Source organism: Lacerta agilis, chromosome 6 (genome assembly GCF_009819535.1).
Source record: "Lacerta agilis isolate rLacAgi1 chromosome 6, rLacAgi1.pri, whole genome shotgun sequence".
Classification (NCBI taxonomy): Eukaryota; Metazoa; Chordata; class Lepidosauria; order Squamata; family Lacertidae; genus Lacerta; species Lacerta agilis.
In genome coordinates this window covers 47,643,797-47,667,758 of record NC_046317.1, presented here as the reverse complement: position 1 = coordinate 47,667,758, position 23,962 = coordinate 47,643,797, and the positions used below count along the sequence as shown (strand labels likewise).

Below are 23,962 nucleotides of genomic sequence, written 5' to 3'. Positions count from 1 at the left end.
TTTCTATTTGAGTCTCCTCTGTCAGGTGCATGAAGTGTCCTCAGTTGGCAGGAATATATGCGTAAGTGGGGGAAATGCGAACAGTGGAATCGAATGACAGTGAAATGCAGGAAGTGCTTTCTGTATTTCACTGCCGTTTGATTCCGGCGTTCACAATTTTTTCTCTCCGCCCCTGCGTACAGCCTGCGTTTCTTGGACCCTTGTGCACTTGTCAATCATGAAGCTGCTGGTTTTGAGAAGATGACGATTTGAGAACTAAACCCTTCTTCATAAGCGCGCTTCACTTGCACCGTCTGCGGAACTTTACGTGACAGCTCCCGGCTATGGCCCTACGAACCAAACGAGCCTCCGTTGCCTTGGGAACCATTTCACAGCCTTTGCAAAAACCGGAGAAATGCCAGCTTTCAGGCAGCGCCGCCTTTAAGAGGATAACACGACGCAACCAAGATGGCTGCCGCGCGAGGTCACAAGAGTCCTTTGATCCGCCCGCCCTCTCGCTGGCCATTCTCAATCTGTTCCTGTCCTTTCCATGAAACAACAGCTTCTCATCTTAGCCGCACCCGCCGATGGCGCACTGACGGCGCCGCTGGCCCATCCGCCACGCTCAAGATGGCGTCGCTTCCTGCGAGAACCTAGCCTTGCCTCTGCCCAGTTCACGCGAGAGCTGCCGGCGCGTCGAGATGGAGCCAGGCGGCGGCGGCGGAGGTCCGGGCTTGCTGATTGTCAACAACAAGCAACGGGGCGCGGGGCTCGGTCTGGCGGCGCCGGTGACGCCGGGGGTGAAGGGCCGAGAGCCCAACCGTAACCAGCGCAAGGACTCGGAGGTCAGGCGGGGCGGCGAGGGGCTCCGGGGGGATGGGTGGGAAGGACGTGTCCTCGCCCACTCGCCGCTTCCTACCGAAGTCTCAAGGAGCCCGGAGGGAGGGAGCGGCTCCCGCTGGCCGATTCGGGCTTCCCTCACCTGTCGGGCCTTGCATGTCACCAGCGGTTTAAAAATAGAGATGAGGGATGTCCCTGCGCTGACAGTGGACGTGCAATGTTTAGTCTCCACCCGAGCCTTGGCTTCCCTCCCCTCCTTTACTCACGCGAAGCCATTTCCCAAATAAAGGCTCTTTCCCATCCCCATCACGAAGAGGAGCCTGCCATGGTCACAAGGTAGCTGCTTCCTCCTCGGTCCGCCTCGTGCAAAAAGTGCAACTTTGGGGGGGGGGAAACAAACTTCCCCATCGTTTTGTCTTTTTAGAAGGTGTTTACAGCGCAGACGCTTGCTCGGAAGTAAGCTGCCCTGTGCCCAGTGGCTCTTACGCTCGGGAAAGGGTTGCCTGTAAGGTGGCAACCCGGAATATTATAAATCGGCAGTCCTATCTGTACACATTTACTTGGGAGTTAAGTTCCGTGGGTTTTATAACTCTGAACAGATCTTGTCCAGATTGCACTGCAGTCCGCGAAACATGAGTTCCAGGCAAGCCTTAAAAGTGCGAAGTTGCCGAGCAATGTGGCAAAACAGGTTTAAGGGAGAGGAACACTGCCGTAGTCATTTGCAAGTTACCATAGTAACAGTGAAGCTGCGTGGGGAAAGTCGAGAGCCCTTTCATGCTGAGCCTAACACCCTTAGGGGATTCTGCCTGGGAAAAAAGTTTTATTTTAAACTGTCCTCTTCGCCTAGGGCTATTCGGAATCTCCAGATTTTGAGTTTGAATATGCAGACACAGACAAGTGGGCTGCTGAGCTGTCAGGTAAAATATGAACTGCTTTACTCTAATATTGTGCTTTGTTTTGAAACAGTCTCATTTTATTATAATGGATGTTGCTACAAAGTAAAAATCAAGCCTATTTGAAAACTCAACAGATTTGTTTGAGTTGCTGCTTCATATATTCATTGTTAGTTGCTTTCAGGTTTTATCTTGTGATTACTGCTGTGTGAGGAAAGTTGTTTTGAGTGGAAGTGATATCCACATAAAAGCTCTCTGTTTATATTTTCTGGTCCACCCTGGATATTTTTTTTTAATGAAGAGCACGTCAGAAATGTTCTAAATAAAAAAATAATTATGTTATAAATAAATAGTGTGTCTTAGATTTTGCTTTAAATATACATATGTACTTTTGAATATTGTCAGTATTATGTGTTCCTAATTTTACTACAATAGGAGAGATGTGCAGACATTGCCCAGATTCAGCTATCATGTTCCGCTTGTAAAACCCAGTGCAAGGACATCTGCTAGAGCAGTGGGGCTTTCCCACCTCCCCTGTGAGCCCCCTGCACCTTCATAAATTCACTCAGAAAGGTATCCAGTAATAGGAGATATCCAGTAACAATGCAGGGAGGGAGGAGAGGAAAGATGGTTCCATCAGGCAACCAGAAATCTTTGTACTGATGGAACAATTTCCTTAGTGCTATGCAGAATCCTACCCATTATGCTTAACCATTGCTTCTTTCTGTAACTACAGTTAAGTGTTGCTTGCACCTGAATACCTACATCATGGTTAAGGGTTGGCTGCAAACTACTTATGTTAAGTCATGGGTCTGAAGTAGGTTTGTAAACCATGTTTTGTATGTAACCATGGTACATCTACATCAAGCAGTTTAGTTCTCCCTGCATCTCCAGGATCTTCCCTTGCAAAGTTATGAGCAGGCCTCATTGGTGTGGTTCCCACCCTACAGGGGCAGGGCTTAGCTTGATAAAGCTCACCCATGGCATCAATTTTCAAATAATGCCAGCTTCTATAACACTCTGTGTTATGAACATTCTTCCACTTGCTATGACAAATAGCTGTCTCCAGTCATGTTGCTTTAAACCATGCTCAGGTATTGTATAACATATAACTTGGTAATTGTAAGATTTTGTTTATTATCTCATGGCAGAACTGTACAGTTACACTGAAGGTCCGGAATTCCAGCTCAACAGAAAATGCTTTGAGGAAGATTTTAGACTGCATGGTAAGAGTGATGTATTGTCTTTTTGCTGTGAAAATGTACTGTAGAGTTGTTTTGTGTGTGCTCTAGAAGTTGGTCTTTGTGTGCTCAAAATGTAAGATCTTTCTCTTTGTGATAGAAATAAAATACCAAAGAATTGATTGCTAAATCAAGTATGTTCTTACATCTTTCCATGAAACTTTGCTTTTATTTTAATCTATTGTTGTTATTATTATTATTATTATTATTATTATTATTATTATTATTATGTATACCTCCCTTCATCCAAAGATCACAGGGTGGTTCACAACATAAAAATACAAAATGTGAGCACAAAATACATAATAAAGAACCCCAAAACAAATCAATAACCCCCCTCCAAACCAATAACACATTGAAAAGGCTATAGAATGTTTCAGAGAAACCTTTTCATCTGGTGCCTAAAGATATGTAATGAAGGCTTCAGGCAAACCTCTCCACGGAGAGCATTCCACTAATGGGGAGCCACTGCAGACAGTGGCGTACAGAGCTGCTTTGCTGCCCAGAGCGGCAAATGTGGGGGCACCCCCAGGGGCGGGGTGCTGCTCCGTACTGGGTGCTGACATCACGACGCATGCACGCTACGGAGCGCAGTTTGTTCATGCTGCTGGGCGCAAGCAGCCGCTATATAGATGGGCTACGGCAGCCCGTCCGTGCGGCGGCTGCTCGCACAGCAACTCGCAAGGTTGCCGGGCACGAGCAGCCACACAGACGGCTCAACGCCCCCACCTTTCTATGCCACTGACTGCAGAAAAGGTTCATTCTCATGTTTCCACCCTGGACCTCTCATGAAGGAGGCAAACAAAGAAAGGCCTCTGGTGATGATTGCAGGGTCTGGTATTGTGTTCCTGAGCCATTTAATAGTTTGTATTTTAAGCAAATCTTGAGTTTTTGGAAGCAATGGAAAGTATTTAAGGTAAATGAGAGGGCCTGATCTCACAGCATAGGATCCTTATTTATGATTTTTCTGAATGTTCTAGTGTGCCAAACTGAAGGGTGCTTACCACAGCTTTTAACTCATAAGAATTGTAAGGGCTTTTGGGTTCTTATGAATTCAGCCTGACCTCCCAGACTCTTCTAAAGCAAAGTTGCCCTGTGACTTGTGAGACTAAAGCTGCCATATCTTTGAGGGTCTGTTTCAGAAAGCAGCCTTATATCAAACTGCTTGACTTTACAGTGCTGGATAAAAAATGGACAGAGTTGGACACCGATCAGCATCGTACCCATGCCATGAGGCTTCTTGATGGCCTTGAAGTCACTGCTCGGGAGAAAAGACTGAGGGTAGCCCGAGCCATCCTCTATGTTGCACAAGGTATACCTTTATTACTGCCAGAGGAAATTCTCAGTTATGAAATGTTTGCTAGTTGCTGTGTAATGTCTTCATGAAATATTTATTAACATGGTACTTGAGTGAAACCAAGCCTGTTTTTTAAAAAAGAAAGAAAGAAGAGAGATTAAGGAAATTTGTTGGTTACTACCTTTATTGCACAAATGACTGAGAGCAGTATCCTACTAAATGGATCCACTAGTGCAGAGATTTTCACTTGTGCAATGAAACCTCCTCTGTCTCCACCAAATATGTTTGCCAAATCTTTTCCAGAGAGTTGAAGAGAAACCCAGAACAGATTTAGGAGGTATGCAAGGGGAGGAGAGGGTGGAGAACTTGTGTTGTACAAGTGGAAATCCTTGCACTAGCAGATCTGTTTAGTTGGATACCATCCTTACTCAGTTTCATTTTTATTTTTGGTTGTTTGGGACTTACAGTCACTTTTCATAGTAAACCAAGATGGTTGTCCATCTTTGCTCATAGTGTGCCTGAACATCAGAGCTGACAGAGGCAGCAGTTTGTAGTTGACCATCACATATATAATTAATATGAGTAGTTGTTATTATTATTATCAAAGTTATATCCCACCCTTCCACTCAAAGGAGCCCATGGCAGCAAGCGCACAAATAATGAAACAGTTTAGACATCTAAAAGGAATTCCAATTGAAATGCAACCTGTAAAAGGCTTGTTGAAAGAAGAAGGAGGTGCCAAAAAGGCAACAGAGGTGGTCCCTGTGTAATATTTAACAGGAGGGAATTCCAAAGAGTGGGTGCCACATCACAAAAGATCTGATTCCTATATTTTGCAGAATGAAATGACACCCACCCCCCCCCCCGCACTCAGTTAGTATCTGCATGAGGCCCTCACCTACAGAGCACAGTTATTTGTCGGGTAAATAAGGGGTGAGACAATCTTTCAGGTATCCTGGTCCCAAGCTGTATAGGGCTTAATGCACCAAAACCAGCACCCTGAACGTAGCCCAGTAACTAATTGGCAGCCAATGCAGTTCTTTCAGCAGCAACTTAGCATGATGGCAATAGTCTACCACAGTGAGCAGTCGAGCCATCTCATTTTGCACTATCTGCAGCTTCAGGACCAACTTCAAGGGTAACCCTGCATAATAATAATAATAATAATAATATTTATTATTTGTACCCCGCCCATCTGGCTGGATTTCCCCAGCCACTCTGGGCGGTTTCCAACAGAAACCAAATACAACAATATCAAACATTAAAAACTTCCCTAAAAAGGGCTGCCTTCAGGTTTTTTCTGAATGTCAGGTAGTTGTTTATTTCCCTGACCTGTGATGGGAGGGCGTTCCACAGGGCGGGCGCCACTACCGAGAAGGCCCTCTGCCTGGTTCCCTGTAGTTTTGCTTCTCGCAGTGAGGGAACAGACAGAAGGCCCTCGGCGCTGGATCTCAGTGTCCGGGCTGAATGATGGGGGTGGAGACGCTCCTTCAGGTATACAGGACCGAGGCCGTTTAGGGCTTTAAAGGTCAGCACCAACACTTTGAATTGTGCTCGGAAACGTACTGGGAGCCAATGCAGATCTCTCAGGACCGGTGTTATGTGGTCTCGGCGGCCACTCCCAGTCACCAGTCTAGCTGCCGCATTTTGGATTAATTGCAGTTTCCGGGTCACCTTCAAAGGCAGCCCCACATAGAGCGCATTGCAGTAGTCCAAGCGGGAGATAACCAGAGCATGCACCACTTTGGTGAGACAGTCCGCGGGCAGGTAGGGTCTCAGCCTGCGTACCAGGTGGAGCTGGTAGACAGCTGCCCTGGATACAGAATTAACCTGCGCTTCCATGGACAGCTGTGAGTCCAAAATGACTCCCAGGCTGCGCACCTGGTCCTTCAGGGGCACAGTTACCCCATTCAGGACCAGGGAATCCTCCACACCTGCCCTCCTCCTGTCCCCCAAGAACAGTACTTCTGTCTTGTCAGGATTCAACCTCAATCTGTTAGCCGCCATCCATCCTCCAACCGCCTCCAGGCACTCACACAGGACCTTCACGGCCTTCACTGGTTCTGATTTGAAAGAGAGATAGAGCTGGGTATCATCCGCATACTGATGAACACCCAGCCCAAACCCCCTGATGATCTCTCCCAGCGGCTTCATATAGATATTAAAAAGCATGGGGGAGAGGACAGAACCCTGAGGCACCCCACAAGTGAGAGCCCAGGGGTCTGAACACTCATCCCCCACCACCACTTTCTGAACACGGCCCAGGAGGAAGGAGCGGAACCACTGTATAACAGTGCCTCCAGCTCCCAACCCCTCTAGCCGGTCTAGAAGGATGTTATGGTCGATGGTGTCAAAGGCCGCTGAGAGATCCAGCAGAACTAGGAAACAGCTCTCACCTTTGTCCCTAGCCCGCCGGAGATCATCGACCAGCGCGACCAAGGCGGTTTCAGTCCCATGGTGAGGCCTGAATCCCGATTGGAAGGGATCCAAATGGTCCGCTTCTTCCAGGCGTGCCTGGAGTTGTTCAGCAACCACCCTCTCAATCACCTTGCCCAAGAATGGTAGATTTGAGACTGGGCGATAGTTGGCCATATTGGCCGGGTCTAAAGATGTTTTTTTAAGAAGCGGTTTAATGACCGCCTCTTTCAGCGGGGCTGGGAAGGCTCCCTCACAGAGGGAAGCATTCACCACCCCGCGCAGCCCATCGCCCAGCCCCTCCCGGCTAGCTTTTATAAGCCAGGATGGGCAAGGATCAAGGAGACAGGTGGTTGGTTTCACTCGTCCAAGCAGCCTGTCCACATCCTCGGAGGTAACAGACTGAAATTGATCCCACGCAACTGGACTAGACAGGACTCTGGCACTCTCCCGCCCTGGCCCTGCTCCCACGGTGGAGTCTATCTCTTTCCGAATCTGAACGATTTTATCTGCAAAAAACTTTGCAAACGCATTGCAGGAGATCTTGGGGTCCCTACCAGGCCCCGATGACGAAGGTGGCTCCGATAGATTCCGAACCACCTGAAAGAGTCTCCTGCTGCTATTTTCCGCAGATGCAATAGAGGCGGTGAAGAAAGTCTTCTTCGCCGTCGCTATCGCCACTTGGTAGGCTCGACGTTGAGCTCTAACCTGTGTTCGGTCGGATTCAGAATGGGTTTTCTGCCACCGGCGCTCTAGCCGTCTCAACGATTGTTTCATCGCCCTCAGCTCCGGGGAAAACCACGGGGCTGTCCGGGCTCCATGCAACCGGAGAGGGCGCTTCGGAGCCAAACAGTCAATAGCCCTGGTTAGCTCCACATTCCAGCGGGCCACCAGGGAATCGGCTGAAAGGCCATCAACATGGGATAAAGTATCCCCTACCACTCTCTGGAAACCATTTGGATCCATTAAGTGGCATTTGGATCCATTAAGTGCATAGAAAACATTGCAATAATTTAGCCTGCAGATTACCAGCACATGGGTGACAGTGGCCCAGTCCCAAAATGGCCATAGCTGTCGTATTGGCCAAAACCGGTAGAAGGCACCCTTGACCACTAAGAGCACTTGGGCCTCTACTGACAACTATGGATCTGGGAGCATTCCTGGACTATGAGCCTGCTCTTTAAGTGGGAGTACAACCCTATCCAAAGTAGGAAGTTGGCCAGTTATTGGGAACCAGCCACCCAAAGCACTTCCATCTTGCCAAGATTCAAAGTCAGTTTGTTGGCCCTCATCCAGCCCACCACCAAGTCCAGGCAGTGGTCCAGAGCTTGCATGGTCTCCATATTAGTAAAGGTAAAGGTAAAGGGACCCCTGACCATTAGGTCCAGTCATGTCCAACTCTGGGGTTGCGGCGCTCATCTCGCGTTAGTGGCCAAGGGAGCCGGTGTACAGCTTCCGGGTCATGTGGCCAGCATGACAAAGCTGCTTCTGGCAAACCAGAGCAGCACATGGAAACGCCGTTTACCTTCCTGCCGGAGCAGTACCTATTTATCTACTTGCACTTTGACGTGCTTTCGAACTGCTAGGTGGGCAGGAGCTGGGACCGAGCAACGGGAGCGAACCCCATCACGGGGATTCGAACCGCCAACCTTCTGATCAGCAAGCCCCAGGCTCTGTGGTTTAACCCACGGCGCCACCCGCGTCCATATTAGTACAGATGCATAATATTGCATTAGTGACATATTTCCATTTGCAACAAATAATCAGGCAACAGAGGTTGTTCAGTTGGAATTTCCCTTGAGATGTTGGTGTGATCAAGTGCTGTCAAGTCTCACTGGAAGCCATGTTTTATTTTATAATTGTGTAACACTCTTGTTCTCTGTCCTGCAGCAGGTTCCAGATGCTGCAGGAAGCTGACATTCTAGCCGGTTGTTTTCATAGTATTGTATTATAATTTTTGTGTTATTATAATGTTGTGAATTCTCTGCCCTTAGGCATAAGAATCAGGAAAAACATATCAGTTATGAAGAACAACAACATGCTTTATCTGTAAAATGGAGAGCAAATTGGTATGATTTTTGTTTTTGTGGCTGCAGGCACATTTGATGAGTGCAGCTCTGAAGCTGAAGTTCAGTCCTGGATGCGCTACAACATTTTCCTTCTGCTTGAAGTTGGCACATTCAATGCTTTGGTGGAACTTTTGAACATGGAAATTGAGTGAGTTCCATGTTGCTGCAGAGTTGGGCCTCTGAGAGGAATGTAGGCTGTTTAGATACCCTTGTTATGATCTGCCCCACCAGGGTATATATTTTTACAGCTTGTGAATGATCAGATGCCAGATTCATTCTGCTATCCATCCAATTTTTATCTGATTCCATAGAAAGCCCTAGAGTTTAGAACTGGAGTATTAAGGCAGTAGGGTAACACTGCAAGTTCTTTTCACCTACCTTTCCAGTATCTGATTAAGAAATGCTATATTTTTGGTAATGGAAATAAAACAAGTAATCTAGAATAATTTGATTTTTAATTATTCATTTAGAATAATTGTATTAATTAGAAAGATTAATAGAAAGATTAGTATATACTGGGATCAGATGAATGCCTCTCTAGCCCACTGCTTTGATCTCAGTAGGATCAATCATGTTCCTATTCAGTTATCTTTAAAAAATGAACACAAATTTGTTCATTTTTACTAGTAATTGTCTAGTAATTTGGTTCTATGGAGCAGATGCTTCTCTCGTAGTTGAATTCAGTCTAGTTTGTAAGATCTCATAGCAACTGTTTTGGGCAGCTGCTGTTGGATATGTGAAGGAATTAAGAGCATGTGCAGAGTGGTGCCTAGCTGCAGATAGACCACAGGATATGCAAACTGTACGCTGCTGTTTTAATGTTTAATGTTATTATCTTAATGTGACTTGTGTAAAAAAAAGCCTTTGGTCCCAGATTGTAGGCAGCAAGAGCTAAGTTGCTGTTGCTTCTTTTCTCTCAGCAACAGTGCTGCCTGCAGCAGTGCTGTGAGGAAGCCTGCCATCTCCCTGGCTGACAGCACCGATCTGAGGTGAGGAATATTGGCATATAGGCCACAAGTGTGATGAGATTTCCCTGTGAAGGACTCATGAGTTTAAAAGAATGCTTTGCATTCATTTCCTCCACAACCTTTCCTCTATTTGCATATTCTCTTGTGTTTTTTTGAATCATGACATTTAGAGGTGGAAGGGACCTTTTACACCATATAGTCCAACCCCTGCTCATTGCAGAAATCTGCAACTACAGCAAAGCCTTCCAGCAGGGGTGGAAATATTTTTTCAGCCTGAGGGTCACATGCCAATAGTGGACAGGGCAGAGGGAAAAGTGGGCAGAGCAACTAATGTGAATTTGTATACCTTCATATACTAGGCAGTTTCTTCTCACACCTCCCTCTGTCTTCCATCCAGGCAAGCAAGAAGCATGATCAGAGTTCAAGGGACATATTCCAGCTAGGCAAAAACACTCAAGGAGTGGCCAGATGAGGGGTATGGCTAAGGAAGAGACTTGAGTACCTGACAGAGAGGCCTGAGAAACTACATGTGGCCTCAGGTCTGAGGTTGCCCATCCCTGCTTTCAGTATCTACTTGAATACTTCTCTGACATTTGTGCAAGAATCAGATTTATAGATTTGATGCAGCATACTGTTGTGCCTTAAGCTGTCTGCATTGATTTAATGGACATGGGGTGTGTGTGAAAAGATAGGTAACCAAACCCAACACAGCTTTGAATAGAGTGTGTTAGCAAGAAACACTGTGTACTAGCTAACACTGTATGCTAGTGGCTGTGCAGAGTACAATCCCCTCATCTGTAGTGAAACCTCTTTAGCTGGAAAATGGCGAGTTCTTCCAGGAGATGCTTGTGGTTTATGTAAAGATACACCCACTAGAATGAGTACATTTTTCTTCGAGAAATACAGGTTGCTAAGCAACAGTCACCTTGGCAATATAGACTGGGAGCAGGAGGAAAATGCTGGCTTCTTTCAGTAAACTTGTCATCTTCTTGTTGTGCCAAGCATATAATGTTGCTACTTCTGATGAAGCCGGGGGGACATCACTTGTGCACACTTTGCTAGTCTAGCCCCCTCTCTCCTACCCCTGCAGTTTTGAATAAGCTGAGCCATATTGTCAGAGTTTGTCTTTCTAACCTGCTTGGTCTTTGCAATCCATTTTGCAGGGTGCTGCTGAATATTATGTACCTTATTGTAGAGACTGTCCGTCAGGAATGTGAAGGAGACAAGCCTGAGTGGAAGACCATGAGACAGACCTTTAGAGCAGAACTAGGTAAGGATTCTGTTGCTGCCCATTTACATGTGATGTGTTTGATAACCCTGTTTTATAAGTCTCTTGATTTGAAGTAAGTATCAGTAAGCCAGGAAGGTGCAATTACTTTGTTGCAAGAAAAACTGCCCAGCCAGGTATGGAGAGGTATCTTTTTTCATTTGAGCTAAATGGGCAGGATGTTTAGAACTGAACTGAAGCAGGGACAGTGTGTACATAGACCAGAAGGAATACAATGGTTGTGGACAATATAATGGCTGTTATGTTGGACCTACTAGTGAATTGACGGCAGAGGATGGGGTTGGAATATATACAGCTAGAACTGAGGCATCTGCATGTAACATGGCCATCACCAATATATTACCTTTCAGGGGCACCTCTGTATAACAATGAGCCATTTTCCGTGATGCTCTTTGGAATGGTGACCAAATTCTGCAGTGGCCATGCCCCACACTTCCCTATGAAGAAAGTGTTGCTGTTGCTCTGGAAGACTGTCCTGGTAAGAGGTTGCTGCCTACGAATAATTGGTGTTTTAACGGATTGCTTCTTTTGCTGTAACTAAAAACTCTGTCCCCTTGGGATATAACCAGGATTACACAAGGTGATGTGGTGGTGCTGTTTTAATTTCTTGACTGAGATCAGTTCAGAGACAAGCATGCTTAGTGTGTAAGCTGTAGGATACGCATAGGTCCGGAGTCCTTTTTATTATCAAAACCTCTGTTGTAGCTAATCAATAGATGTAAACCACTAGAAGGACGTCTTGTGTGTTGTATGATAATATCCTAGGTTGAGTTCGTCACCACCATTGAAAGATCTTGTGGAAAAGCTTCACAATTCACAGCAGTGAGATTTTGGGGGTGGGGATATTATACCACAGGCACAGGACCAGTCCCTTTTCATGCACCGTGCAGTGAACCTACAAGCAATGAACAGTGCTGGGTTGAAGCAGGATCTTAGATAGTGACTTGGGGGGGGGGGAATCCCTTACAGCTCTCCTCCATCACTGTTGACAAAACAGACACACAGGAGAGCTGCTCTGTAATTTGTTGGGCTTATTCAACTCCTTTCATATATGTCCTGCTAATGCCATTTGGCACATCCCTGTATCAGGGCTGTTGGTTTCTTATGCTGGCTGCTAGCTGAGTCTGGGTATCCTCAGGGCTTTTTGGTTGCTTGAAAATAGCAGATGGCATCATGGTTCCAAGCCTGAGCAAATCAAGTTGCCATTGACACATTGGAAGGAAAAACATTATTCATGCGAAATGAGGCTTCTGGGTTATTTTGTTTAAATTAACAAATGTATAGATATTTTGAAACTCGGAAGAAAGAGATGATGAATATTTTCTTGCTAGCTAGAGTAGTTTAGGAAGAGGTTCAGTTTACATGGAATCCTAGGACTGACAAAGAAGCACACTTGCTGGCCTAAATTTGAAAACCAGGCAGTCCATAATTTTATTTAACAATGAAATGTTTATCCCACCCCACCAAATTGTTTTAATTTTTCATATTTAAATAAACGATTTCTGGATATTGACTAGAAAAGTATCTCAGGTTAGTTAATAAATGGACTTGCAGTGAACTAAAGCACAATCTTTTTAAAAAGAGCACAGAAATAAAAGAAGTATTTTAGTTGGTGCCATAATGAAATTCATACTCCATAAATTTGGCTTGTTTTTTCTTTTTCCTTTTTGAACTGCTGAAATGTATAGTTTAAAGACGGTGGTGCTACAACTAGGATGCTATAATATAAACCATTTGTGACATAATGACATATTTTTCAGCTGTTTAAGACTAAATGATCATGAAATCAATAAAGTGCAATGTTATTGCCAGTTTTCAAAGGAACTACTCCTGTGATCAGTACAATGTGGTCCAGCTTCCATTCAGCTAAACACACCTATTTCAGATAAACCTACCTGTCTTTTCCAGAGTTCTTGGTATTTCTCTGGCTGTTTAGCATCTGCCGAGTAAAGGGCATAATAGTACAGATACCACAGACAGGTATCATATGCTACTGTTTAACCAAAAGTGGTCTTTCCCTGTCAGTGATGAGAATTGCCCGGAAGTCTCATGTAAGCCCCTCTGAACTTCTTGAAGAAAGAGAAGGATATGTTAAATACAGTGGTACCTCGGTTTTCGAATGTCTTCCGTTCCAGAAGACTGTTCGAGTTCTGAAACGTTCAAAAACCTCAATAGCCGACAGGTAGGTCTCAGGATCTTGCACTCAGTGGAAGCCGCATGGCATGTTCGACTTCCGAGGCGTGTTGGAAAACTGAAATGTTCGTCAATGGAGATGTTCAAAAGCCGAGGTATCGCTGTATGTGTGTCTGCTAGGGATGTGGAGCTCTCAGCTTCATGAGCGAGTGTCTTTAACTTCATTTGTTTGAAAGTTAGCTGTGAAAATGTTTCATATGAGCACAAAGACAGGTTTAAAATGCCATGTTCTTTGGTCTCTGCTATGCCTTCCCATATACACAAATGGTTCTTTGAAGAATGATGGACATTCTTATAACTGCAGCAAATCCTCCATTCCTCTGTCTTAGTTTACCTTTAATAAACTGGTTTTTGAAGGGTTTGTGAGTGACCAAAGAGATAATGGAAGTGAATGACCTGCAGTTATCCTTTTGCCGTAGTGCACCCTTGGAGGATTTGAGGAACTCCAGGATATGAAAGCAGAGAAAAGGGAGATGTTGGGGCTCCCCCCACTTCCTGAGGATAGCATAAAAGTGATTCGCAACATGAGGGCTGCCTCCCCTCCAGCATCTGCTTCTGATTTGATTGAGCAGCAGCAAAAACGGGGTCGTCGAGAGCACAAGGTTAGTCGGGGTACAATCTGGGTGGGAAGTAATCTTCCTTTGTTTAGGAAGACACTGAGAAGGCAGACTATAACATCATTTGCTGTGTGTGTGTGTGTGTGTTCTTCCAGGCTCTTATTAAACAGGATAACTTAGATGCCTTCAACGAGCGAGATCCCTACAAAGCTGATGACTCCCGGGAAGAAGAGGAGGAGAATGATGATGACAATAGTCTTGAGGGAGAGACATTCCCTCTTGAAAGAGATGAAGTGATGCCCCCTCCTATCCAGCACCCACCAACTGACCGACTGACTTGTCCAAAAGGTTTACCTTGGGCACCCAAGGTCAGGTGAGCACCTATACAGGATTGTTGTATTTAAAGAAAATCCCAGGACTGGAAGGCTCTCATCTTGAGCCTCAAACCTCAACCTAATAGATTTCTGCATGTGCTCTGGCTTTTCTCATTGACATCGTGATGATGCTTGGGAGCCTTGATGCAGGGCAAGTTCTGTGAGTATCTGTCTTTGAGGGTGCTTGGGATCAGAAGAGCCATTCTTATTTTTGTGTGTGTGTCTAGCATATAAAGGAACTTCATCTCCCCAGGGCTTTGTGGTGAATGAAATATGCCATAATCTTGAGGAGCCTTAAAGTTCTGTCTGAATATGACTCTCTTCTCTTTTCTTCAGAGAAAAAGACATTGAGATGTTTCTGGAATCAAGTCGGAGCAAATTCATTGGCTACACCTTGGGAAGGTGAGTTAATGGAGCCCCAAATTTGTTGCCTCTTGTGCTTAGCTTATTTGTAGGGGATCTTTTCCTACTATGCAGTTAATGTGTTGGGTAACTGGCAGCATAGACTTTTTCCTGAAAAAAGTAAAGACATCAAGCTGTTAAGGCTTCATTATTTTTTAAAGCATTCACATAATCGTTTCTCATCCTGTGTTATGCCACTACAGTAATACTATTCAGACACTGAGTTTCTGCTGCCCATCTTGTCAGCTCTTGAAATCTCAGGAGGTCTGTGCATGCAATCATACATGCATCTCAAAACTATAAATGAAGCTATAATGTTTTATGGTGTTGTGCTGTAATTTGAGTAACCAAAGGACTAAAATACTTAAACAACAAAAATAAGGTGTGCCTGTATACATAAACACACACACAATATTGCTATGGACAGATGAAGAATAGGACCAGGAAAAGACTTAGGACACCTACCATGTGTAGAGTTGCTAAATAAATTAGCATATCAAGTGGTAAACAGACATTTTCCAGGCTTTTGGCTGGTACAACTAAAAGCTTAATAGGAATAGTGAAAACCTGCTACACTAAGTCACAAAACCATATTGCAGAGGGTACATATGAATCTAGATAACCAAACTTTTTCCAGGTCTAAAAAATAATAATTCTTACTTTAATATGTATTAGTGCTTCATTTTAATAGGAAAAAAATCTTATGTTTTAGATACATCCAGTTAGATCCTCCTGTTTATTTCAGGTTCTGTTCCTGATGCATAACTAATTACACAAACTGAACATTCTTAAAAAATCTAGCATGCTTTTATATTTTAAAGCTGAGAGGAAGGTTCCTATAATTTCCAAGCATTCCTGTTTTTTAGGTTGCTAGGTAGCCTGAGAGAATCATATCTGAACTTACTAATGAACAATTTTTATTGACTCAATAGGAGCAGGAAGCTCTTGCACAAATGAAAGAGATTTTTTTCTTAGACTATTTATCAGGACATGCCTAGCAGGTATTGTAAGCTGCCCTGTGATCCTTGGATGAAGGGTGGTATAGAAATTTAATAAATAAATAAAAATAAAAAGGTGTTGTTTGAAAGCATTACAGAGAGAAGAATGAAATCCCTTAATCAGATTGACTAGCTTCCTGTTCACAATTTTACCAAAAGAGCTCATTTGTATCACATGATATTTACTGGCTGACTGGTTTTGCTTTCACCCCTCTAGTGACACTAACACAGTCGTGGGGTTGCCTAGACCCATTCATGAGAGCATCAAAACTCTTAAGCTGGTGAGTACTCACTGTGTGGACTTCTTAATTTGCATGTGTAGAAGACATCTCATCTAATTGGTTACTGCTTGTCCAGGCTAAGAAATATATCCTAAGCAGGAAAACTGCCAAAATGATGAGGTTAACTTTCTTTGCCCGGTCTCTTTATAGCACAAATATACATCTATTGCTGAGATTCAAGTACAAATGGAAGAAGAGTATCTGCGTTCTCCCTTGTCAGGGGTAAGTATCATAGGGCAAATGTTCAAAAGGGGGAGGACTTGTGGTTTAAAAAGCATCTGCATGAAGAAGTGGAAGGAGAAAAGTGTGAATCTCTAATTTGGAACTGGACATTTGGCTGATCTTTGCTATCTGTATATGCTGTGAGTTGGTCAAAGAGTTGATTCCTCCTGATTCCTAACCTGCAAATCAGATTATTGGCTTTGATCCAGAGTTCCCATGAGCAGAACTCTGCCCATGAGACACACTCATTGGAAAGAGAGACTCAAGATCCAACCCTTATGTGGTATGATGCTGTGCAGCTGCCTCTGGAAGGAGTTCTTTATTAAGGAAAGTTTTGCTGAGTTTCTGGATGAATGCTCATAATATTCAGACTAACTTAGCATGCACTTGAGGTTGGAATGAATGATGCTATTATCTCCCTGTTGTTAATAAAGGGGGAAGAGGAGGTTGAACAGGTTCCTGCAGAAATCCTGTACCAGGGTCTACTTCCTAGCCTGCCACAGTACATGGTGAGTTATAGTTTCCCCCTAATGTTCATTCCCAAGGCTTCAGCGCACCCTTTTTCCCATTTCTTAAACTCTAGCCTCTCTACCATTTTCAAGATGGGAGAAATAGCTAGACTCTGTTTGCATTTCACTGCTGGCTTATGCAAACTCCCATTCTGATATATCTCTTTTTTTGCTTGTCAGTATGTGTCAAGCTATATCCTTTGATGCTTCATGTTCATCTCTTCCCGTTGTCTGTGTTTTTGAGTTTCCTTCTCCTCTTTCCTGTACTTTGGCACTTCTGAAAGCCTTCTTTGCTTCACTCAACTTTCACCCACAGATTGCCTTGCTGAAGATCCTGCTGGCTGCAGCACCCACCTCCAAGGCCAAGACTGATTCCATTAACATCCTAGCAGATGTTTTGCCAGAGGAGATGCCGTGAGTCTCATTCTTAGGGGGAAAGCATATGGTGAATGAAGGGGAAAGACAATGAATGGGTGTTTACTTGACATTCTGTGGTTGGGCGTTGAGTGGGCAGGCTGACATTTATTTGTATATTTAGACATTCCTTTCCTGCTGTTCTTTATTTAAAAAAAATTCAAATGCTTTTCATATGGTGGAACATTTGATTGTGTTGAATCTTGCAAAATGATGTGTGCAGCCTGGAATTAAGAGATCTGGTAGCAGAGAAAAGAAGTATTCGGACTGCACCTGGAAAGTTGTTTGAAAATGGGTCTCCTTAGAAATAGCAGGCCTCTTAAGTATGGAGGGGGATGTTAAGTCAACAGTCTCTTGAGAAGCTTCAAGGCAGCTTAAGTGGTGATGCTTGTGCTTCAATAGAAGACTTTTCCCCCTAAATTTGAATGTGCCATTAATACATGCACAGTACTTCTCCATGTTTGGAGCAACAAAGATTTCATAAGATTGATAACTAGGTTCTGCCACATAGCATACATGGGTTCAGGGCAGAATTTTTTTCTTTTAAACTTTTGTTCTGCACAGTACACCCTGAAGTGCTTATGTTGGCAAATGGAGCCACACACAGCTTGTTGAATTCTTCGTTTTATTGACATATTAAACAGAGTCAGGAAGGGCTTGGAGAAAAGTATTGAGGAGTTGCCAACTCTTCCTTGATCACCCATATATTAACTAAAATTAAAGCAACCTTCTTCACTGGCCTATAGAAGAGAGAGACCATAAAGTGCTACTTAAAGGAGAATTGCACTAAAGTGTAAATAATAGCATTAAGCACAGGCAGATCTGCCTTACCACAGTCACCATCACAGGCCATAGAAACTAATACTGCTGCTTTGCCTTCCAGAACAACTGTGTTGCAGAGTATGAAACTAGGCGTTGATGTGAATAGGCACAAAGAAATAATTGTAAAGGCCATTTCTGCTGTTCTGCTTCTACTGCTTAAGCATTTTAAGCTAAATCATGTCTATCAGGTAAGCATGAAATGGCATGAGCAATCAGCATTGGAATTGAAAGAGAGATTGAAGTGAATCTGGAATTTGCTTGGCTAACCATTCTTACCACATCTGTTTCCTGCTCCAGTTCGAATACATGGCCCAGCACCTAGTGTTTGCCAACTGCATCCCCCTTATACTGAAATTCTTCAATCAAAACATCATGTCATATATCACTGCCAAGAACAGGTAAGTGGGAATATCTCTAGCACACCTGTATCCCAAAATGCTATGACGGGAAATGTGACACACTATCTTTGCAGTGGGGCACCTGGATGGTATCCGGATGGGATATCTAAGAATAACTAGTTATCCTCCACAATTTTAACTTGCAGAGGGGAAGATTTTTCATCCCACTGATAAAAAAAAACCTGCTGAGAAATCATTCATCTCCACCAACACTACTACTTGTCTGTTAAATTGATAGCTTTAAAATGTGCTTGTTTGAAAAGACATTGAGTGACATTCATGTAGATCCCATGGCCATGAGTGTCACTGGACTCAACAGACACCATTGCCCTAGTGGGCTAAAACATTACTAAGCAGCTGGCTGATCTGCTTATTTTTCTTGGCAGTAGGTAAGTATCTGGGATAGGTAGATATGGAAAAAGATATGCATGGATTAAGCCTCTTGGTTGTTGCCAACTGAATAGCAGCGGGTGGAGATGATGTCACAATCATTTTTCTCATATGTTTGAACTTGGCAGGGGCAACCATTTTGGACATGGTATATTTGACTTGATAGGTCGTCTGTTCTGATCCGTTTGGGGTGTTTTATGTTTTTTAGCATCTCTGTTTTGGATTACCCATACTGTGTGGTGCATGAGCTGCCTGAGCTGACTGCAGAGAGTCTGGTGAGCTAAACTACCTGGACAGAAACTTATATAGCCAAGGGATGGAGATGGCATTGTCAATAAGGGGCAATTTCTCACTTTCCTTATTTGGTAATATTTCCTTTGTTTTGGTTTTTTTTCCCCTATAGGAAGCTGGAGACAACAATCAGTTTTGCTGGCGAAACCTGTTTTCCTGCATTAATCTACTTAGGATACTGAACAAATTAACAAAGTGGAAGCACTCAAGGACTATGGTGAGTAGAAGGGCCTCCTCTTCATAGTGCTGTTAAGGCTGTATTGAGCATGTACCATCATTTTGGCCTTAAGCAAATGGATGATGACCAAGGCACAGATGAAGTCTTCGAAAACTGAGAGTGTTTCTTTGCTTTCTCAGATGTTGGTGGTATTCAAGTCTGCACCCATTCTGAAACGAGCCCTCAAAGTGAAGCAAGCCATGATGCAGCTTTACGTTTTGAAGCTTCTCAAAGTGCAGACCAAGTATTTGGGGCGACAGTGGAGGAAGAGCAACATGAAGACCATGTCAGCAATCTACCAAAAAGTGCGGCACCGGCTCAATGATGACTGGGCTTACGGCAATGGTATGTCCTGGATCTGTCTCTCCTCTTTCCACCCACCCCAAGTCTTTCATAAGCCTTTAACTGCTATGCCCAGCCAGTTCCCTTAAATCACCCATCTGCCTTCCTGTTAACAGATCCCATCAGTAATTGCTAGGAGCTCATGGAGATGGCTCCACTTATACTAAACGGAGCAAGCTGAGGAATGTATTTCCCCACCTCTAAATTGATGTTGCTTGATTGACAGTGTGGTACAGTAACTATAGTGCTGAACTTGGACCTCAGAAATCCGTGTTCAGATCCTTGCTATGAACCATAAAGTGTAATCTTGGACAAGTCACTGGGTCTCAGACTTAAACCTATTTTCTACAGTGGAACCTCGGTTTTTGAGCGTCTCGGAAGCCGAACGACTCGGAACACAAACACAGAAAACCTGGAAGTGATTGATGCTGTTTTCGAACGTGCCTCAGAAGTTGAACAGCTTCTGCTGCATGTTTTTCCATTTTTTCAATGGATTTTGCCGACTGCCCATTGATATTCGGTTTTTGAATGTTTCGGAAGTCAAACAGTCTTCTGAAACGGATTACGTTCGAAAACCAAGGTTCCATTGTACTAGAGTGACCATAAGGGACAAGATGGAGTCACTCCATACTTCTTCATAGAAGGTTGGAATACAAATGTGAGATATTATTGGTGTCTATGTTTGCTGGGAAGTCCCTGTGCATCTCATCCCTAGAAGCTGTATTTCTTAAAGATCTGCCAAATGGGATGACATAATGCTGGACTGCCTGTATGACATTGTATGGCATTTTCATTGTGGGGGTATGACTGGAGCCCTTCTGCTCCTTTAGCTGATTGTTTGCTTCATGACACTTGCAGATCTGGATGCACGTCCTTGGGACTTCCAGGCTGAGGAGTGTGCTCTGCGTGCCAGCATAGAGCGTTTCAACTCTCGCCGTTACGACCGGGCACATAGCAATCCCGATTTTCTACCTGTGGATAACTGTTTACAGAGTGTTCTGGGCCAGCGCGTAGAACTGCCTGAAGATTTCCAAATGAATTATGACTTGTGGCTGGAAAGGGAAGTTTTTTCTAGACCCATCTGTTGGGAAGAATTGCTCCAATGACGTTTGACAAGAGGGAATCGGAGTTAGTACGTGTGCCCAAGGACAAGGCAGTTTCTCTTCGGTCAACCAGGCATAGAGAGAAGAGATAAAACTGGTTTTTCATATGGCTTGTAATCTGCAGTTCTTTCCTTCTCCTCCAGGTGGCGGCATGGATTTATACTGCTCTCAAGGTCCTAGCAAATATGGCTTTCCTACATCTTTTGGGCTGCTTCAATTACTGATTGGTTTAGAAGGTGCTAAATGGATTCAGAGTAGTTCACTTTGAGACTCAGACCAATTGAAAAACGCTGAGCAAAATATCAGTGTCTGCATTGATTGCTATTCACGTGCTCCTTGTTGGGTTTCTGTCAATTGACATTGGCCAGATGTTCTGTTCCAAAAGTAGTATGGCAGCTTTTTTCTGCTATGCCCCTACTCTTATCCCAAAAGGACAGAACCCTTTCTCTGTTAGCTTCTAGGATGGAAGACAGTCTCATGGTGGTGTGGATGAAAGGACAAAAGATAGGTGGTGCATACAGTTGTTCATACTAATAGGAAAAGGAGAGATCTGGAGTCCCATCTAGTGCATGTAGGGACCTTGTATAATTGAGAGGATTGGGAGCAGGGAATAGGATGCGTTCATAGCAGCTGCTTCCACTCTCATTTGGTGGATTACAAATGGCTTGGCCCTTCATGGGGAAGACAATTTAACTGGATCAGGGATGTTACCTTCTTTTGTTCCTGTAGTGGCACCAAACATCTAAACAACTGCTGATCATGTCCCAGTATAATTGAATATTAATATATATTTCTTTCCATTGAGCAATCTTCTGTTTTGAAGGCTTCACCAGGGAACGAGAAACTCTTGACATTTTTCTGTTTCCATCAATGTGCCATTCTTTCCTCCTTCGTTTGCTTGAAGGCCTCAATTTTTTAATAGCTTTGCTGCACAGATGTGCATGCCAATGTAGTTTGCTTAATTTGACCCCTTGCCAGGGCACCTTGTTTGTGCCTGCGCTTCTTGGTTAAATGTCGCATAATCCTAGTCTCCTCAGTCTGGATGTCGGTGACCCAGGCAAGTAACTCATCCTACCTTGTTGCTCCATCCCAGTCTAGTTCTCATAAACAGAAGATGAAGTGGCAAGCCTGTGTCTGGACTTTCCCACTGCAAGTCACACCCACAGCCATCTGGAATAGTACTGTCAGTCCAGACAAAAGTTTGCCACTTCCAATGATGTTTTGTAAGAACCTAGTCTCTGGGTTCCTGCAAACCAGGACTGTGAATGTGGTAGAAGTAAAGGCATTTACTTTAAGTAGATAAGTGGCCCTGACAATAAAGACAGTAGGTGCTTTCGCTTCCTTAGGAGATGGTATCTGCTCTGTGAAGACTCACAACCAAATCTAAGTTTAGCCTGTTGTATTTATAAACATTCAGGAACAGGCAAGTACAGTAGGTCATCACCAGGTGCAATACGGTAGAATGCATTCTCCTATTTGTTTGTTTGTTTGTGCTTTGTAGTCTGATTATATGCTCAGGCTACAGTTCTAACATTACTTATTTGGAAGAGAGTCCCATTGAACAGACCTCCTGAGTAAATATGTTTAGGTCTGGGGTGCCATTAAAATGCTACTGTTGGAGTGGGTGGGACTGCTCCAGCGCCCCACACTGAGCCTCAATTACTTATACCCAAACACTCCTGGCTGTTTAACTTTCATCACTGAGGTTACAGAGTGTCTCTCAGGCAGAGAGCAGCAGGGACCAAGATACACAGTGTCAGTTTAGAATAAGAATCAAGTTTTAGCAAAGCTAATTCATTTGTTTTGAGCAAATGTCATGAGGCAGACGTTTGCTCACAAATTGTAACATAGCTACAGATGGGGCTCCAAGCTTCTTTGAGGTGTAACATACTGAGACTGTAGGGCTCCCCCCTCCCCATCTCTGCATTGTTAACAGTGTGATGGTGACATGATCATGCAACAGAAGCACATGGTCGCTTAAAAGAATGAACAAGCATTAAAAACAACAAAATGCCTATCAACTTACAGTGGCTACTTTTGTGTATGAATCCTGAGATCTGTACATATCTCCTGGAAAGAAATCCAGACAATTTCTGCTCAGTGGAAATTTGGGACTTCAATGGGTGAGTACAGCATCTTTCTGGCTTTGCCCTCCTACCCACAGACTTCATAGAGCTTGGTGGCAAAATGAGCACCTGGGTGGATGTCACCTCTTGACAGATGCAGCAGAATAAATAACTCTTCTTCCCTGGGTTCAGTCAACCTGGCTCTTGGCTTACACCTCAGCTAGCTCAATTCCTCTATACCATAGAGGGAGATAGAACTGGAGACATGGGGGGCAAAGACCTGATTAGCCTCCCTGGGTTGAACTGAGAGTATTTGGGGGGATGCCTGTTTGCATGGTGGTTCCTTGATACGTACTTGCTCAGCTTATCTGTAAAATTTCTGATACCGGCAAACATCTGGCCATTTTCTCCTTCTGGAGCGCTACACTCTTGGATTTTGTTTTTAAATTACAGTGAAAATGAAATCCAGCTATTATGGGTAAATTATTCAGTGAGCACTTGCTGGTGTGTGACACAGCTGATGGGGACAGTTGAATGATGGGTACAGACTGCAAACTTGAAAGCTGCCTTCCTCTCCTCCACAAGTCCATTGATGTCTGTGGATGGAGAGGAATGATACTTGCATTTTTTCTTGGTCATTTCAAGCAATCTGGGTTATGTACTACAAAAATGAACCAGGAATACAGGCAGTTAAGATCCCTTCCAGCACGGTCCCCTTGCAGTAGTAGATTTGTTCACCACTTAAAAGTTTTAATAGAAGACTCTAACCAGGTAGAAGAGAGCTTTCCAAACTTTTTATGTTGGTGACACACTTTTAAGACAGGTATCCCTTTGTGATGCAGTAAATTTGTTTTGCATCATTTCACAACACAGTAATTGTTTTACTAGCAAACTGGAGGTTAAACTTAACCTCTTTTCAGCCTCAGGAGCAGCGTGGGGAGAATTCGGTGACACACCTGCACACTGCAGCCGACCCACTAACGTGTCACAACACACGTTAGAAAGCCCTGTGGTGGTGGTGTTGTTGTTGTTCAGTCGTGTCCGACTCTTCGTCACTCCATGGACCAGAGCACGCCAGGCACCCCTATCCTCCACTGCCTCCTGCAGTTTGGCCAAACTCATGCCAGTCACTTCGAGAACACTGTCCAACCACCTCATCCTCTGTCGTCCCCTTCTCCTTGTGCCCTCCATCTTTCCCAACATCAGGGTCTTTTCCAGGGAGTCTTCTGTTCTCATGAGGTGGCCAAAGTACTGGAGCCTCAACTTCAGGATCTGCCCTTCCAGTGAACACTTCCAGTGAGTGGTAGAGTAAGGAATTGCAAACTGTGGACAGTATCCAGCTAACACGTCCCACCATCACAAGGATTTCTACTTACCTCTGCACATGCCCTGA

At 44.2% G+C, this 23,962-nt stretch overlaps 1 protein-coding gene across 2 annotated transcripts; it reads left to right on the top strand.

Moving 5' to 3' along the window:
- The first annotated feature begins 659 nt into the window (after positions 1–659).
- Positions 660–22,525, top strand: STRIP1 (striatin interacting protein 1). 2 transcript variants are annotated; one of them, XM_033152459.1, is made up of 21 exons: positions 660–824; positions 1,667–1,736; positions 2,864–2,938; positions 4,131–4,265; positions 8,762–8,882; positions 9,661–9,723; positions 10,866–10,972; positions 11,341–11,468; positions 13,603–13,785; positions 13,896–14,113; positions 14,451–14,516; positions 15,732–15,795; positions 15,946–16,017; positions 16,452–16,526; positions 16,843–16,940; positions 17,824–17,950; positions 18,060–18,160; positions 18,759–18,825; positions 18,954–19,058; positions 19,199–19,403; positions 20,259–22,525. In XM_033152459.1, exons 1-21 carry the CDS (start codon positions 681–683, stop codon positions 20,504–20,506), a joined length of 2,472 nt encoding a protein of 823 aa, XP_033008350.1. In that variant the 5' UTR covers positions 660–680; the 3' UTR covers positions 20,507–22,525. The 2 variants fall into 2 exon arrangements, with proteins under 2 accessions (XP_033008350.1, XP_033008349.1); XM_033152458.1 differs by having other exon boundaries at positions 9,655–9,723.
- Positions 22,526–23,962: the final 1,437 nt, after the last annotated feature.